An 18398-nucleotide genomic window follows, 5' to 3' on the forward strand; every position below is an offset into this window, starting at 1 on the left:
TGTACATAGCTCTGACAAATAGTAAACCTTGGTGGGTGTAATGACAGTTGAATGGTGGGAGTGTGCGCTGCCTTGGTGACACATATAACCAAATGCTCAACCACCGTAACTGTGTGCACAGCAAGTGACTATATGAATGTAACACAGAGGGGGGAAAAAAGTACCCATGGAAGGAAAAAAACATTATTTTTTTCCACAAGGGAAATCGCTTGGTCACTCAGTTGCACAGACAAAAACACTCTTGATAACCACTTGTAAAAAGAAAAATCAATGTAAGATAGTAAAAAATAATAATTGAAATACAATAGCATGAGAAAAAAAATATATGCAAGATTTGCATATGTACAAATGCACAAGAAATAGAAGTAAATATACACTATGTACAAATGATAAGGTGCAATAGAATGGGTAAGCATTGACATGAATAAGATGGAGTTATTTGTTTGAATAGACATATTTAATATAATATATAAGTGCAACAATGTCATAAAGTATGTACAAAAAGTAGTATTCTTAAAAAAAACTGAAAAATTATATATGCAATAAAGCGTCTTTACCTACAGGGGGTGCTAACGTTATTAAGTTCGCCGGAAATACGCACTAAACTGAAACCAACGAAGAAGAAAAAGTAAACTGCAACATGGCGACTCCCATGCATAGAATAATAGCCAGGAGGCAAGCGTGAGTATAATTTAGTTTATTAGATACAGCCGCGTCGTTTTCATGTTTGTATGAATACAGTTGTCTTGTCTTCAACTTAAAGGACATCGAGCTCGTCGAGCGTGTGAGATATAGGACAGGAATTAGGACCGCTGCAGGGCTTAGTGCGAGCACAAATTCGCCGCTGCCTTTATGTACAATACGTTAATATTAGATTATTTATCAGACCTGCTGTTATCCGTGTTCACGCCCTTTAGTTAGTTTTTTAGGAGGGGACTTAACACGCTCCTTATTACACTATTAATTTAAGTATGCGATAAGATGTCTGACATCCATCACAAAAAAAAAAAAGCTGATAGGATTATGGCGGCACATTTAGTTTTTATCATTTCTGCTGTTGTCCAGAGAACCAAACAAGACATTTTCGTATCCTGACAATAACTACTACACTACCGACAGTTTCAAAATAAGTAAATTGCCACAAGCAGTGTTGGGCTGACTCACTGTATTGTTTTAAAAATGAACCTCCACCACATCTATTTGTATATCAAAGTCACTTTCATTCACCACTGTACTAATTACTTTCATTTGTTCGCTACTGTGTGGTTTCACTTGTATATATAATAGATTGTATTGCATAGTGCTGCTATGGTTTTTATCTTTATGCTGCTGTAGCTTCTATTTTTATTGCTTTCAAATCAGAGAGCTGCTAAACTGTATTTTTGCCAGACAATGACAATAAAACTCAGGGAAGTTATTCTGTCCTGTTATTATCAGTCATACTTTACACATCAGATACAAAATATTGTTCACAGTATTGTTATACAAAATTTCTTGGGGAATATTTATCTATCCATACTTGTCTTAAACTTGTCAGGGCATCTTAATCTCTTAATCAACCAATACACATTCAGTACTTAAACCTTTAAATTAAAATATATTCACATTCTTGATCTTTCAATGGGGAAAATAATCTTCAGTATAAAAAATGTTAACTTTCTAAAACTATTTTGATTTATTTTATGAACTGTCATGTTTCCAGACTATTAATCATAATGTTACGTAACATTTCAGTAGTTTCATTAGATTAATCATAGCAAATATGATGATAGGTGAACAGATGGCATTTATTTCAGGAATTCAATGACTGTAGAATGGTAATTTAAAATAGTAGCCAGCATCTTAAAGCATTGATGAGGTTTAAAATTCCCAATAACTTCCTGCAGTTAATAAAGCTAAAAACTCAGCTGGAAATGTAGTAGCAGTTGTTGTTGATTTAATGCGTACATTTGCAGGGACTGTCAATGTCTATCTTTGGACGACAGCTTTGTTCTGATGTGTCTGTTTTATTGCATACAGGGAGGCAAACAAACAAAATGTGCGCTGCCAGAAGTGTCTGGAGATGGGACACTGGACCTACGAGTGCACAGGGAAGCGAAAATACGTACACAGACCAACGAGAACAACCGAGATGAAAAAGAAACTCAAAGAGAATGAAAACAAACCCCTGAGCATCACTGGGTGAGTCGCCTCTGTCAGTTCGTCTCTGGTGACGGCAGGCGAGGTGGTAGTTCTCCACTAAAATGCCACCATTCTCACAAAAGGGTTGACACTGCTCTCCCTACAGCTCTAGTGCACACACTGTATTGGAAGTAATTAATTGACTCAGAACACTTTTAGGGCGTATGAAAAGCAGAGCCCATTCAGGATATAAATTACGTTAGGAGAAGCTGGTGTTTGCACTGTTTGACAATGAAGTGGCCGACGAGACTCAACTGAGTAGTCAGGGAATGTGGCTTGTCAGTGTCGGTGTCTAACTATGAAACAATGCTGTAAGACACTGTGTACCTTGGAGCATAAAAACACACTGAAGACAGTTTAGTCTAGATACTGAATGGAGTCACTGTTGTGACCAGAAAAGGACACACCAAGAGAAAAATAGACATGCTGTGAAAGAAAAGTTCACAGCTATTACTGAGACTGTGAAATTAATTTCTTAATCTCTGTCAATGCTCGAGCTAGGGTGTCCTTTTTTGTATGGGTATGTTTCCTATGTCTGAAAAAGTGCCACATGATGCACAGGCACAAATGCAGATGCATAATTACTATTATTATTATTATTATTGTCTTTACAGACCAGGAAGAGAAGGCTCCAGTGAGAAGAAAATTAAAAAGAAGTAAGTGAGATATTTATTACACAGTGTTTTGGCATTGCTGATGATGTTCTTTGATGATCTACTTAAATAATTTTGGTCCCTGATGCCAAATGATATGTCTGCTCAGTCACATTTGTGGCATGGGTTGTTTTAGGCATTGTCTCAACTGCATTTTAACATAAATAAAACATGTTTGCGCGCATCTTAATCAACAATCAAAAAAACAGACACGTGACACGTTTTATGTTGTGGGAAAAAGCTTATTATCTACTTTTCTATGTTTGTGAGGAGTTTGCTTCCGTTTGTTTGGGTCATGTCATACACGGTCACACAAGGGTCTGTAAGGTCACATCATGTTAGTCGTTTCAGTCACATGAGAGTCATGTGGAGTGGATGTCAGGAAGTCGGTGTGATCATGTGGGAGAGCCACTCCTCGTCTCTTTTGGGATGATTCTCTTTCCAGATTAACGTAGGTGACCTCTTTCACAGCTTCACGTTTCCACTCCTGGTCATAAGCTTTAACTGATTCTAAAATCTTTCCTAACATTGTAGACTGAAATATGAATTAACATTGCCCCCTAGTGGAGATTATTGGCGACTGCAAGCCTAATTTTTTATTTTTAGTAACTTTTTTTTATATAAACTGTAATTTCAGTACCTGGTTCTAAAAAGCACAAATGTGTTGTTTATTAGTTTTTGCTTTTGCAGAGTGGATAATCACACCTTTATTGTTGATCATCACCCATACTGTTTCTACTGTGACTGAAAAAGGCATGGTTGCGTAGTCTAATGCAATTAAGATTAATATTCCTCATGTGCTGTATACATGACTAAAGGATGCTTTGAAAAACAGAATAATATTAGAAAATCTCACATCAAAAATGTTGTAAACATTGAAATAAATGCAGTCAGGAAGTTCTACCTAATGAATTGTATAATCGTACCTACTGACCTGAGGTGACTGATCCCAGCACTGCGTCATGTCACTTCCAGTGTCTGTAAACTGAGTGGGAGAAGAGTCGGCAAGTTATGAAATGGTTCAGTCTTTTTCTTTCTTTTTTTTTTCTGTGAGACATGACACGACAGCCAGCATGGCTCACGTAACATCTCTGCGACCGTGACAGGTGTTCGGTTTTGTATGTTCACGTTTTCCCTTTTGTGCTTGGCCGCTCGCTCTCAGGTCTAAAGACTCCAGTGACAGCAGCAGTGATTCAGGCGGCTCCTCCAGTGACTCATCGTCAGACAGCAGCGACTCCTCCAGCTCCTCTTCGGATGACAGCGACAGCAGCAGCGACAGTGACGATGACAGCTCTTCCTCATCTTCTTCCTCCTCCTCCTCTACGTCCTCAGACAGCTCAGACTCAGGCAGCAGCGATTCAGACCAGGGACCTCCAAAGAAGAAGAAAAAGAAGAAATGAATATGATCGAATGAGGGGTTTTTTTTTTTTTTTCTTGTTTTTGATTCCCCAAGTTTTGATGAATTTATTTGTAAAACCCATCACAGTTGGTTGCATCTGAATGAGTGGGACCGTTACACAGGTTTGTTAATAATAGACAAGGATAAGACGAGAACAAGAGTTTATTTTGAGTTGCCCACTGTTATTTTCCCTGTTCTCTCTTCTAGCGCGACTTTTTTTCAAGTTTGTAGGACGTAAACTTTAAATATCTAAGGAAACACATGTCATTATTCCTGTTTAATCTTGTGATTTTGTACCTAGGATATTTTCTGTCCGAGTTAATATGTACAGTTCACAACCTTTATAAAGCAACACCATACCGAGAACCTACACAAGACCTATCCAAGAAAATGTGACGAACGTAAATTAAAAAAAAAAAAAGGAAACCGAATTAAAGTTTGGTTTAAAAGTCTTGTCGCAATAGAACTACATTTGCTTATGCCACTGTAAAATAAATATGTTTTTGTTTTTAAGGCTTTTGCAGTTTGCTATTGTAAGAGATTTTATTTTGCTACAGTATAACATGGTGTAATGATTTTACCTCTATGCATTTGAGAATAAATTGCTTAGAAATGGATTTTTGATAACTCCAAAAAGAATATATTTTAAAACTGTGCCAAGAAATGATATAAGTTATGCTACAGGAGTTTGTGATTGTCCAGGGCAGGCCTTGTCTGTCTTTAAGAACTTGCAAACTAACATAAATATGAATTTTACTACATTAAAACACAAATAAGTTTCAACTATGTGGGAAAATCAAATGTCACTATAAATAGGAGGAAGGACAGTAGGTAATCATGTGTGAAACTAAATATACACGTATTTTCGTTTTATTTTTTGTCACCCAAAGGTGCGTGACAACTGGATTTAGCAATCCGGTTTTAAAATTTAAAATTAGATGAGGCTATCAGTCAACAGCAGGGAACAATGAAACACTCCGTGATTTCCGTCCTTCTCGTCAAGTCTGACAAACCTGTGCGTCACGGGAGTGTTGCATTCACGTGAAGTCGGAATCTGTGGAACTAGCTGTGCTGTTGTTTGACAAACTTCAGAGGGACAATTTAAATCGTCTCCTAAGTGGGACCGAACTTTATTATAAATGTTCTTATTGCTTCTGTTGTTATTTGTCATTGTTTGTTGTGGAATCTCATATGTCCGCTGTCAAAATAATGAATTCCCTCTGGTAGTATAAACAACTTAAAAATTAAGGTCATTGTTTGTTGTTTTTTTAAGTGGCGCCTCATCCACATTGCGCCGAAGTTATGTAGTTTCCCTGTCAAGTTTACAAAATATAATAAAACTGTAACTCAGACGTCGTATACTTGTCATCCGGTTGGATTTGGATATTTCCGATAACCTCAAATGCAGCTCCGGTTGCTGCCATCCATGCATTCAGTCCTGTCTGTGGTACCTGCTGGCTGCTTAACTTAGCTAGCAGTCTTACCTTATCAGTCACTTCTATCCAGGAGTAAATCAATTGAACGAGGGAGAAAATGATTTTATTTTGTTTTCCGCTCGATCCACAGTTGCGTTTTAGGAAAAAGATGAGGGCCACCAGTTTGGTTTTACTATTTTAGCTGTTATAGCGTTTTGCTGAGTCCATTTTGCGTGTAAACTGGAAGTGGAAAAGACAAAGAGAAAAGAGCTTTCCAATAGCTAGAATGATTTGGGCCTAAAAAGGAGACAAGAGGTAAGGATGCCGAGCATTACGAGAGACGTTGTGTGGTGATTCACTGTGCCAAATGGTTATCTGACATTGGGAGCGGATGTTAATTTAAATTTCCGCAAATAATGTCAATGGGTTCGGAGCTAGCTAGCCGCTAGCCTAGCCTCAGAACGCTGCTAGCAGGTTTGGCTAGCTAACGTTATGCTAAAGCGAAAGATGCAGGTACTCCTATATGTAGCATGTTAGCCGCTTGCTAATGATTGGGTTAGACGTTGTGACTACTTCTGTTGCAGGAAACCTTGAACAAGCGAAATATGTTTTGTGTATATGAAAAGCTAAAAAAAAATGTTCGTTTTAAGACGTGCAGTGTCTTCGCTATCTTGAAAACGAAGGCAAACATCGCAGGGACAGTGGTCATGTTTTTGTTCCTGGAACGTTAGCTAACAGGTAATGACGTCTGATGTTTGTGTTTTTCTGTGTTTAGCTGTGGTTGACACGAATTTACACGTCAAAGTTTGCCAACTTGGCACTCATTTATGTACTCGAAAACGAGATAAGTATTTGACACAAGTGCAATCTAATCGGAGTTTATTTATAATGCAAATAAACAATACATTTACTACTGCAATTAAAGTCTAATCTGTGTAGTTGATAAAAGCTAACAAACTATTATTGTTATTATTATTAGTAGTAGTAATAATTGCTTGCAGTTTTTCTCTCGCACATAAAACAATTTAACTAATCCGAGGCCCATGAGAGTCGTCGCTTTCCTCATAGTGACTAGCAAAAAGTTTTGGTCTGCTGTCCTCTAGCTTCCGCATATTGCATGCTGCATTAATAATGTCAGATGACTCTCAGTGTCGCTCCTAGCTCGGTCAAGTCCTTACGATTTGCATCGAAATTACAATTTCGTGGCAAGGCAACACAGCAGTGTGTGTGTGTGCTTTGGTCGAGCAAAGGGACAGCTGATATGCTTTTCTGGGAAGCCATTTTACGTGCCACAGTTGGGGGAAGGGCCCGTAAACGTATCATAAGTCTAGAGTTTCTCTCAGCAGTTAGTAATATCACGGATTCATGTGCATATGGTGGAGGGTTTGGCACGCTGAAACCAGGACAGTGCACCTAACTGGTTTATCTAGGGCTGACACTTCATGATGGGGGGGGATCCCTAAAGGTCATGAACTCATTTATGGCAGTTTAACTGTGAACTGACACAACAACTGTAGTCTGGAGTTTAGGCACTTAGGCTCAGGGTTGTGGTTGCAGTTGTTCCTGAATACATGAAAGTGTGCGAGAGTTTAGGTTTAGTGTGGACACGTGACAAATGATCATTGCATTCATGTTTAATGGAGACCGAGAAAGCCCCGTCCTAGCTGCAGTATTTGCCAAATAAGACAAAAGAAAGTCTGCAAGAAAAGTACTGACTATTCCAAACTATGGTGTGGTAGTTTTCACAGTTTTTGTAATACAGAAGGCAGTCCACATGTTTGGTGATGGTGTTAACGACACACACTTGCCAGTTCATTAGGTACACTAGTGCTACGCTAAAAGTTATGGTGTTCAGCAGTTGTTTTAAATAACTGGTCGAGCTGTTGATCAAATTGTTTTAATTTTGGACGCCGTGGTTTGTAGTAAAACTGAGTTGTAGCGACACATGTGGTGGCAACGTAGGCTACGTAGCAGAAAGACTATTGTGTTTAATTTGGTCCAATTTAACAACGCCACAAACTGCATGCTCCAGAAGGATCGTACACTTTAATTGCCACCTATCTTACGATGTTTCACCATAAACTGAACATTTCATAAAGTGGGGAGCGGCGGTGGTTTCGTGCAGGGTTGTTATGTTAGAATGCATTGGTTTTCACCGGACCAGTATGTAGTGCTAAAAGCGTATTAAAGCAACCCACCTTGCTTTAAGGGGGTACTATGATAGTACGGTGTCAGAAACTTTAACTCAAATACCGGGTCTTCTTCAGGCTGTGCCAAAGGGTTAAAGAATAAAACCAAATATCACTGTCACATGAACTTTTAATACTTACTTTTAAAATAGTCAAAGAGAAGCTTTAGAGCACGTAAACTGTTAAAACAGTGGTTTAGTTTTTTAGTTTTCTTGCAGAGATGTTGAGCAGTGAGGCAAGTTTTCAAGTATGTGACAGCGTGATGGCTGCATGTAATAGTTTTGAGTAAAGCTAACAATCGAACAACCTAATGAAAAGCGTAATTGGACATATGAGACGGGAGCAAAGCTCACTCGCTCTTGTTAAATTGTGACATAAACAGCCTATTTGAAGTCGATCTGCAACTGCGCTCTCTGTTGACGCAGCTCATTGTGAAATCGTCCTCACTTCCTGTTTAGGTTTTGCTCGGAGGCTCCAGTATAACTGTTTCCTCCGTTGCCAAGGCAAAGGGCACATGCTCTTGTCAAGATGTTATGGTGACTTGTTTGTCCGTTCCAGACAGAGCAGTGGGTGCATGTTTTCTTTGGCTTTGACACGTCTATTGTGCATTTCAGTTGTACTACAGTGCGGTTTCACATGCTGGGTGTTGTGGGAAACGAGCAATGTCGCGTTTGACGCTGTTCGACAACAACTCATTGTACATGACTGAAAGACCGTCTTCACAAAGTTGTGCAGTCCCCTCTCTGAATAAACGAAATCAAGAATACTTCCCTGTCTTGTCTCATCACCTCCATCTTCACCTCCCTTTGAGGACTGAAGTGAATCGAATATGTCAAATACGAAGCGTTACAAGTGTCGGATTTCTGTATTGTTCAAATGTTGCGTTTCCCTTCTTTAACGTTACCTTTTTAAGAGATAATTCTCTCTCCAGCTACAGTCTCCAAGTTTATAATCAAATCATATTTCCCTAACAAAGAGCAGCCAGTTTAAAAGTAAGTTGTTTGAAGACTCTTCCAGAGTCTGCCAGTTTAATTAGCTCGAATCTAATCAGACATCAGCAGCCTTTTTTTTTTTTTAAAGCCCTCAGTACTGTTGCTCACGCAGCAGAAAAATATGCTACTCACTATGTCCTGACCTCGTGCATCTGTTCTTCAGCTTTTGTTCTGTAGGATGGTAGTTAAGCTCTTGTGTGTGGCTGCATAGTCCTGTGCAGGTGAAACTCATTATGGACTTTTCTTATTTCTCAGATTTTGCATAGACCTGCGCTGTGTGGTGTGTCTATATTACACACACACAGAGTTTCAGGTCTGTATTCCGTTGGAGCAGTAATATATATATGTGATAAACTGTCGTGGGAATTATTGGCACTCTGTATTTTCTGAGTAGGTTAAGTGCATTGCAGGGAATAACAAATAGGTCAGTGATATAAACAGTGAAAAGTGTGCGTGTGTGTCTGTGTGATGGCTATATCAGCTATCAGCTTTATTTTCCCTTCTCTATTAATCTGTATGTTAGGTAAAGCTCCTTGTATATGTTTTGGTTTCATATTGGACAAAGAAAAGCATCAAATCCTCATTTGAGAAGCTTTAAGTTGCACATTTTTGCTTAGAAATAACTATAATAATAATGATTTGCAGATCAATTTGAATTCAGTTAATCAGCTATTAGTTGTAGCTCTACTTCACTTGTATTCACATTTGACGTGTTCTGGAGTATTATGTTATGGGTCGGCACGCTTCTGTTCGCGGGCAGACGTATATGTTCCAGCACGAGATTTAGTTCGGACTGTTCCGAGTTGTAATGATGTTACAGACGCGTGTAACATTTATTGCACAATTCAGAAATTCCTCCGGCTCCTCAGCAGGAATGCGGCACTCTTTGAACCGCCTTTGCTCTTATCACATTTCGGGGGGGAATCTTTGATTTGCGCGTTGTCGCAGTATAGGTTTGCGTCACATCTGCAGTTTTTAAAATGGCCCGAGTCGAGTTTCAGCTGCGTAATTGTTAGTTTCTGGGAGGCAAAAAACTGACTAAGAGAGTTAAGTCATGCCTCCATGCCAAGTTGAGAGTTTTATGTGGGTGGGTGTTACTGCATGTCAATAAAAGAAAGCGAGTATATCGGAGTATAACGCCGCGTAGGGTTCTTATGTTTGTGTTAGATTTGGTGAATGCCATTTCCTAATTAAGTACATACATCATCAATAATGAGGAGCAAGGGCGTGAACGTGAATTTCTTTAAAAAAAATAATAAAAAATTCAGTCGGTCATAAGCAAAAGCCTCTTGACAAGGCTTGGTGTTCTCTGTGCGGAGCTTGAATGACGCAAGTTCTTTTGAAATGTTGCCAAGATAATTGAGGGGTGCGTGACATGTTCCACTAACATTATGGCAGAAAAACTACCCGGAGTTATCTGTGCCAAAGCTGTGAGTTGACACAATTTATGAATTCAGAACTTTCTAGGTGGATGCTAAGACATGCCAAGTACGGTTTAATAGGGAATTACTTTAGTGTTGGCCTAAAAATTAAAAAAAAACTTCCACTGAAATGTTTGTTTTTCAGTCTGATTTTAACGTGTCATATGAAGTAGAGTGCAGTTTTCAAACTTTACGTTTATCATTAATCCGAGTCTTAAGTTCTCAACACCTCTTGATAAGCAGGTTCTCCGGAAGAAAAGCTTCTAAATTAATATGATTCATTGTTTTTTTTTGTTTTTTTTTTAATTGCACAACAGTCACACTACTGGGCCCTGATTGGTAAATGCTAAAAGCTCCCTCTGATTCAGATAATGCACGCCTGCTGAGTGGAGGCATTCCAGGCGGTGAGTCAGTTCAAATGCTTCAAACCTGCCTCAATGAAAGGATATAAGCATTTGTTTCGAGAACATGCCAATCAAGTCCTAAGTCTTGTTTTGATATGTTAATTGAAGCTAATCTGAAGCCACATGGACATATTGAAGGGGTTTTCTTTTGTTGAAGCAGGAACTCAAGAAAGCTCCTTTTGATGCCGTGTTCCTCGGCAAAATAAATGGTTAATTCAAAGAATAAAAATCAGGCTTATTCATTTCCTGTATTGTTTGGAGGAGGGGGAAGATGTTTCCGCAGTATTGATATAATGATAAGCCGTCATTGTGCTTGGAGAAGTTTCCTGAAGAAAAGTTTAGATCTTTTATGTAAGTTATAGTTTTTTTTTTAAAAGCTGTTAATTTTCTGGCTGGTTTGCATGGACTTCTTGTCCCCGGGCTGCATCTGGTGCTGACAGCAGTCCTTCCCAAACTGCTCCTTTCTTTTTTTTTTTTTATGAGGCAGTTTTGCAGCATTTGAATGGACACTCCCTCTGGAATTCCTGCAGTCAGCAGGTTTGCTTCAAAAGCACCAGGGGTGGTGGCACTGGCTGCCCATCTGAACCCATTTACTGACAATTGGCTGTCGAAATTATTAGAAAGAAATCATTTTTACGAAACCCCGTCTGAATGGTGACACTTTTCGGCTTGTGTAAACATAACTGAATATTTTTAATATCCAGTATTCACTGGGGAATTCCTCCAAAGGGTCGTTCTAGTTGTTGCAGTGGGTTGAAACCTTCCGCTGCTGTTAAAATTTCGTATCACGTAGGTTTGTGGCTGCTCAGTTACATTTTCTACTTAATGAGCGACTTATTGATCAAATCAACCAAGGGTAGTAGTCTGATTCTGTTTCTAAAAGTAACCGCCATTTATTATTTAGTTGCTTAAAAATAACTGCTCAAGCGCGCGCTTAAAGACGGAGATTACAATAATGGTTTGTCATTTAAATTCGGTGTAAAGTTGATATTTTTCAGTTACAGGAACATTTCCGCTGAGAAGACCTACATCTCTTCTCTGTTCACATATATCGAAAGTGTATTTATTAAAGAGTGAAAGGGAGATTCCCAAGTTTGAAAATTTTTCCCAGTTGCTTTTCTGTTGTTTTCTTTGTGTTTTCCTGTCAATGCCATGATAAGTAACCAACAAAAACACTATAAAAGGTCTGATCTTTGACCTAAACGTAGGGAAAAATGTATAAATCTTTATTAAGTTGTATAGTTAAGCAATTCAAAGTAAAGTTTACATGTAAAGAAGAAATAGTCGATGTTGTAGATGGATCGTATGAAGAACATAGGTGATGGATAAAGATAGTTTTGTAAAGTTTTAAAAGTGGTATGGTTACACCGCTGCAAAGTCTTAATTTGCATTGTAAAGGATCACAAATTGCAGCTTCAAAATCTGAACAACATACATCATCTGCTGCCCTTAAAGCTTCAGTTCAGACAAGGAATTTTCCACAGGGGGAAGAAAAAAAAAAATTGGACGAAAAAACAAAAAAGCGCAAGAGGAGGAAAACCTTTCTCTTATCCAGGACTGACAAAGTTGTAAATAAAGAAAGTAGCTAGTAGTGCCACTACAAAATTGCTCGATACATATTCTGCTCTTTAGGCATTAAAGTGATTTAAATGTTAACACCTGGAGACATGCCAGACAAGAAGTGGCATGTTATTCAGAGTGTTTGTAACGTATAAAAATCATTGCAACATGCGGTGATGCCACATTTGTAGGCATGTGTCGTCATCGCACGCAGCAGCAGATGAATATGTCCCTCGTGTTTTTTTTTGTGCGGCCCGGCGCGCTGGAAACATGCACGCTGTGACTTTAACAAGCTGCATGGGCGCTTTTGCCCCTGTGCTCGGGGCACAATGGGGGAGGGAGGGAGGTTGTTGACGGATAGACGAGCTCCGATTGGCTGGGTCCTACTGAGGGCAGTGACATCACGTGGAGGAGAGGCCCTGTGGTGTAAAATAACATCTCCTTTTATGGGAGGAGGTGGACCGTGCCATTCTTGAAGAGAGGTGAGATTTATTCCCCTCAGTGCCGTCTTTCCTCCCTGTAGATGTTCTCCTTAATTGGCCTGTAATACTTTTTTTCTTATAAATTATTTTTTCTTTAAGGCTTTCTTTGACTGAATGTTAATCCTCCTGTTTTTTTATAAACCACTTCTTATTATATGGCTTTTTTCTTTACTTGTCTTAAATTTGGGTTTAACTTGGAAGCTGTAATTAACTCCTATAATACGTCTCTTTGCTCCACAGCGAGTCTGCAGGCTTCACAGATTCTTGCTGATCGCTGTGCTCGGCCAGTGCGTCCTTCAGATAATTCATGTGCTTAATTAACTGAGATTAAAAGATTCCTCTGCTCCTTGCTGAGCAGTTATTTTTTTTCCTCATACTTCAAGATTAAAACTGGCCCTAGGTGCTTTTAGTGAAGCTTTCTGGCACCCTTGTGGAAAGAAGACCGGCCAAACCATTCTCTTTTTTTCTCCCATCAGTTGCTCTCAACATTCGCACGCTCCGACGTTACTTATTCACCCTTAACCTCTTCTCACCTCGCTTGCGCTCTACACACACCTTGACCACAAATCAACCCAAACGGAAGCAAAAAAAAAAAAAAAAAAAAACCTTCGGCTGCTCGCACACTTCACCGAAACATGTGACTACCCCTGCTGTTTGCCCATGTGGTATCTCCCGAGAACAAGCAGTCACCTCCCCTCCCTAAGTCAGATTTGTCTCCACTCCAAGGAAATACACTGTACCTTCGAGTCGAGTAAAGAAACCGTAGTTGCACTTTTCTAGCAGGGCGCCCACAGATGCGTTTAGTGAAAGAAAGGGTCAGGTTGTTTTCACTGGAGGGGGTTGGCGTACGAATCTGGGCTGTCAAGCCATGACGAGAATACTTCTGAATCCCTGGGAGATCCTCTGAGCCCTCCTCCCCTCCTCCTTCCAATGTTTCAGTGGTTGGGGCCATGGCCTCTCAGTCAGGGTAAGAAATGAACAACTAGTTGGCTGCTTTCACTTCTTTCTCTTACAAGTCACATAATATGTTTTCTTTTTTTTTTTTTTTCCGATTGGCCTCGCATAAGGGTTATGCCACATAAATCCAGTCCTGTATTCATGGTGCTCAGATAACATCAGTTCTTCTTCTTTTTTTCCTTTTTTTTAAGTTATTTTTTTGCTTGCCTTGAGGATGTGGCTTGACTGTTCTGTTATGAGGTAGAAAGACACATGAGCTGATTAATTTAGGTACAGAGTGAACTGCTTGTTCAACTCTGGAGACTTTGACCTTTTGAGTTTGGCACACTGTTGAATGACTACAAAAAAAAAATGTAGCTGGCCAGTACACTCTGATAATACTACACGCTGAGCTTGTGTGAGGAGTGATATTGTTTACCAATGACTCTTTAAGACGGCATACTTATATCCTATCTCACTACGCTGGCTGAAGTTGAAGACTTGAGTCTTGGACGTAGTCTTGGCCAAAAATGCAAATTAAAGCTCATCTATTATCTGCCCCTCAAGCATAAAATTGAGATATACTTGTACTTGGGGTTTCCCACACAAGCCTGATAATAATATAAAGCATTAGTGTTCAGTTTCGTTGAGCGCCACAGGTCAATAGTAGCTGAATGTGTGGTCACATTTCATTTTTACAACGCACAGCTTTAGATTCTGCACTCAGAAAGGATGATATAGGCTCAGTTGGACTTTGCGGACCTCCATTAGTCCCAAACGATAGTAGATGGCATTAGCCTGTTCCTGGGGGAATTCTGACCCAAGACTGGAGACATCCCTTTCTACCATTCGCTTTGGCATGTTAGACATCCCTTCTTAATTCTGTGTGGTGATAGCATTCGTCGTTGTGATGCTAAGCCGTATTTGCAGACACCAGCTCCCGTCCCCCATATTGTAAACACGTTGATGCATAGGTAACTGAAGTTAAGTTTTTTTTTTTTTGTTTTTTTTCCAGGAAACCGTAAGCTGAAATGAAAAACACGTTCTTGATTTAAACCATAGTTGATGACAAAATGATGCTGCACAGAACAAGGTCCAACAGCACATTGAATTAGCAAAAAAATGCCGTTTTTAAAATCAGTTTTCATATTTACTCGGCCTGGTTTTGTGACGTCCCTCCTGCTCGTCTTTAGACTTTATATTTTTCACATAAAACAATTCCTGATCTGTGTTTTGCTTTGCTGCTGCATATAACCTCCTGTAGTTTTAAAGCTGATCTAAGGCCAACTTTAAAACGGGTTAAGCTCAGAAGCTTGTTCCACATTCACTGCTACGTCATGTCAACAACACCAGGTTTGTAACATGTGGGTACCTGGAGTACTTCCTTGTTTATTCAAAAGCAAATGTACACTTTCATTGTTTTTTCTCTTTTCATACAGTACAAGTTTAGATCCCTTTTTTTAACAATACAGATTCCTTGATAGTATTAGTTTTTGCAGGCTGCAGACTATTACACATCTGTACTCCAGTATTGCTGAAACCAACAACTGAGATGTGAACCTACACTGCTAAAATGGATAACATTATGACCGTCTGCCTAATATCGTGTAGGTCTCCCTTGTGCCTCCAAAACAGTTGTGACTCATCAGAGAATGGACATGGGCCTTCTGAGGGTGTCCTGTGGTGTCTGGCAACACAATGTTGTCTTTGGGTCCTATAGGTTGAGGGGACGGGCCTCTGTGGATCATCCTGCAGATACTTGATCAGTTTGGGATCTAGTGAATTTGGAGGCCAGGTCAACACCTTGTGCTGTTCTTCATGTGTTTCTTGAGTTGTGTGTGTGTGTGCCTGTGTCAGGCTGCATCCTGCTGGAGATGTCTCCTGCCATCAAGGAGTATCATTGCTATTGGATAGGGGAGCCTAGTCTGGTCTAGGTGCGTGGTACATGTCTAAGTAACATCCACAGGAATAACACTGTATTGTCACAAGGTGGTCAATGTTATTTACTTCTCCTGTCTGTGGTTTTAATGTTGTGGCTGATTGGTGTATACGGTAACGTAACTGAGTAACACCCCCATTCTCAACTAATAAAAACCAGTAGATTAGGTCAGTTAGTTGAGCAGAATGGTCGAGAGCAGTGTTTACAAAAGATCCTGTGCCTGGGGCATTTGATCATCTATCACTGTGCTAACAGTGGCTCATTCACACATGTAGTCCCACTCCCAACACTCCTCATTTACATATACATGCACTACTACTACTACTACTACTACTACAACAGCACACTGAAAGCACCCTTGGTACGTCATCATTTAGTTTCAGTATTTGACCACTTGATATGCTTTTTTTTCCTCAAACCACAGGCAACATTTATAGCATAAAAGGCCTACAAATGATAATTGGTGCTTGTCGACGAAATAACTAACATTAAGCAGAATTTACGAGAAAGCGGCTTCAGTAAATCTTCCATACTGCTGTGTTTGGCGACGCTTGTCAACCAGTGGTCAGTCCTGTTGTAGCAAGTTTCTCATCGCGGGAGGTGTCTGTTGTTTAGCTTTTTGACGGTGTATCGTCTAAGGTGGGTTCTTATCGGCGCGAGTTAAATAAAAACCAAGAGACTGGACGTGTTGATAGATGGTGTGCAGCCCAAACAAATGTTTTTCGTCTTTTGTTTACACTTCTGCTGATAAAACTGTTTCTGAAAACGGCATGTTTTGCAGAGCGGTTCTGGCCTTGGTCTCTTCTTAAGCCTTTGCTTGATGTAGCCGAGCTATAAAGTGTAAATCACACTGGCTGCTATGAGCAATGACTCACAGTTGGGTGGTGTTGATGATGTAAAACAGTCTTAGGTTTTTGTGAGGGGAAAAAAAAAAAGATTTCTTCCAGAATTACTGCTTAGATTTGCTGATAAACATTAATGACGGCTAGTCAGAAATCTCACATATAAATATTTAACCTTTTTTATGCACAAGTCATTCTAAGATCTTGCAAAGTTTCGGATGATTTGACTGCCTTTCGTTTCTAACTTGACTTCGTTCTGTGTCGTCGTTCTGCAGCCAGTTTCCCCTACTTTTGTTGTGCTAGGTAAAGGTTAAAAAAAAAAAACGACCCGGTGTGATGCGTTTATAATCTAGGAGGAGGTCAGGTGCTTGCTGATGGATAATCGCACTCCGTCAACAGCCTTAATAATCATTGTTGTCACTGGCAGAGCTCGAAGCTGTCGACCTAAACCGGGATGCGACATGCTTGGCTGACCGTGTGCTTGTTTCCATTTTAAAAGCTCTGTAGTCGCTTTCTGGTAAACAGGGTGCACAACTGAAAGAGAGAGAGGGACAGAGAGAGAGAGACAGAGATTATTGGTTCTTCAGTTGTGTTTTAATATTTAGAAACTCACCAAACATGTTACGCAAAGTTTGACAATAAAATAAAGATGTCTTTGCATATCCAGTGTCTGTTACATGGGCATTGCCCTTTAAATAGCGATGCGCTTTTGTGTTTGCACCACACACATTATGCTCGTATGCAAAATAAGGGCACGATTGTCTCCCTGATACGGAGTCCGTGACGCCGAGATTGGCGCTTGATGGCGTTTTTACCTAGTCCAGCGTGTTTTCTACTTTCCTGTCTGATTTTGATGAGATGGAAGACGTAGAAATTGTGTAAACACCCGAGTGTGGTCGTTGGTAGTTTCAGCCGTGATACAAAATCACGCTGACCATCTGTACAAGGAGATTATTTGCAGTAGAAGTAGGCTACTGTACAGTCTAGACTGTCCTAAGCTTATTAGAGACTACTTTCCCCACAGGTCCTGCTTGTGATCACCATGTTTGTGATGTGTGGGGTTTCACTAATGATGAGTCGAGAGAAGTTTTTTTTAGGTAGATCCTTTCAGAAACGCCAGGTGTCTTCCTCCGCAAGTCTTTCACTTTCTGGCCGTCAGTGTTCAGCCGTTTCAGGAAGGAGTCCGTTTTTATTGTTTTTATGTTGACTCGTCATTTATTTATTTATTTATTTTTTGCATTAACAGCAACATGAACCGTGAGGACCGGAATGTGCTCCGAATGAAAGAAAGAGAAAGGAGAAATCAAGAAATCCAACAGGGAGGAGGAGAGGCCTTTCCAGCAAATTCCCCTCTCTTCCCTGAGCCATACAAAGTGGTAAGTTTGTTTTAACTCACGTTCACTTTTGGTATTCATCATTAGTCAGTTAGAAGGAATTTTCTAACCGCGACAGGAAGTGAGAGCGGCACGTACTGCAGGGAGCCTTCGTGACGATGCGGTTTCGTCATCGCGTGTCGACGCCTTTATACATTTGCGGCAGGATTGGTTAACCTGAAGAAAAAAACGTTTAGCTTCAGGAAATCCTCTTTATTCTGGCGTCTCTCTACCCGCATTTAATATCTTCAAAAAGTTTTGTTGCTGTCATACTAGTGGGAAAGGTGACCGGCAGCACCGTTCATTCTTGGTGATGTTTACATTGTATGTGTGGTACTTTAAACACGGCTAGATATGCTTTAATACCCACGGTGGTGTTGTTTCTGTAACATATCTCAACAAAGTCTGAAAGTGACCTCCCACCTTCTTTTAATTGAGGTGATCTCAGGCAAATTTAAAGAGGTAATTGCCTGCTCTGTGTGCTTGTGCTATGTTAATCATAATCAGGTGTTGAAAAGAGTTTCCTTTTACAGTAAAAGGAGAGTGGAGTAGGTCCTTACAGTAACAGTTGTGGGTTGCATGAAATGATAGTTGGCCGCCAGATGAAGTCGG

General features: G+C 39.9%; 2 protein-coding genes across 5 annotated transcripts in view; both read left to right on the plus strand.

Moving 5' to 3' along the window:
- Positions 1-588: 588 nt before the first annotated feature.
- On the plus strand, positions 589-5540 carry zcchc10 (zinc finger, CCHC domain containing 10). The gene is made up of 4 exons (XM_084564489.1): positions 589-681; positions 2020-2181; positions 2796-2837; positions 3997-5540. The coding sequence occupies exons 1-4, from the start codon at positions 641-643 to the stop codon at positions 4232-4234; spliced, it is 483 nt and encodes a 160-aa protein (XP_084420615.1). The 5' UTR covers positions 589-640; the 3' UTR covers positions 4235-5540.
- Positions 5541-5709: 169 nt separating this feature from the next.
- Positions 5710-18398, plus strand: part of aff4 (AF4/FMR2 family, member 4) — a 28193-nt gene continuing 15504 nt past the window's right edge. Inside the window, exons 1-2 of one of the 4 annotated variants that reach the window (XM_084564486.1) lie at positions 5710-5963; positions 17660-17789. In XM_084564486.1, the coding sequence (XP_084420612.1) occupies positions 17664-17789 (126 nt within the window). In that variant the 5' untranslated portion in view covers positions 5710-5963; positions 17660-17663. Of the gene's footprint in view, positions 5964-12881; positions 13664-14863; positions 14986-17659; positions 17790-18398 lie in introns of those variants that run through there. The other 3 variants (XM_084564485.1, XM_084564487.1, XM_084564488.1) reach the window with 3 other exon arrangements.

Source organism: Chelon labrosus (assembly GCF_963514085.1).
Source record: "Chelon labrosus genome assembly, chromosome: 17".
Taxonomy (NCBI): domain Eukaryota; kingdom Metazoa; phylum Chordata; class Actinopteri; order Mugiliformes; family Mugilidae; genus Chelon; species Chelon labrosus.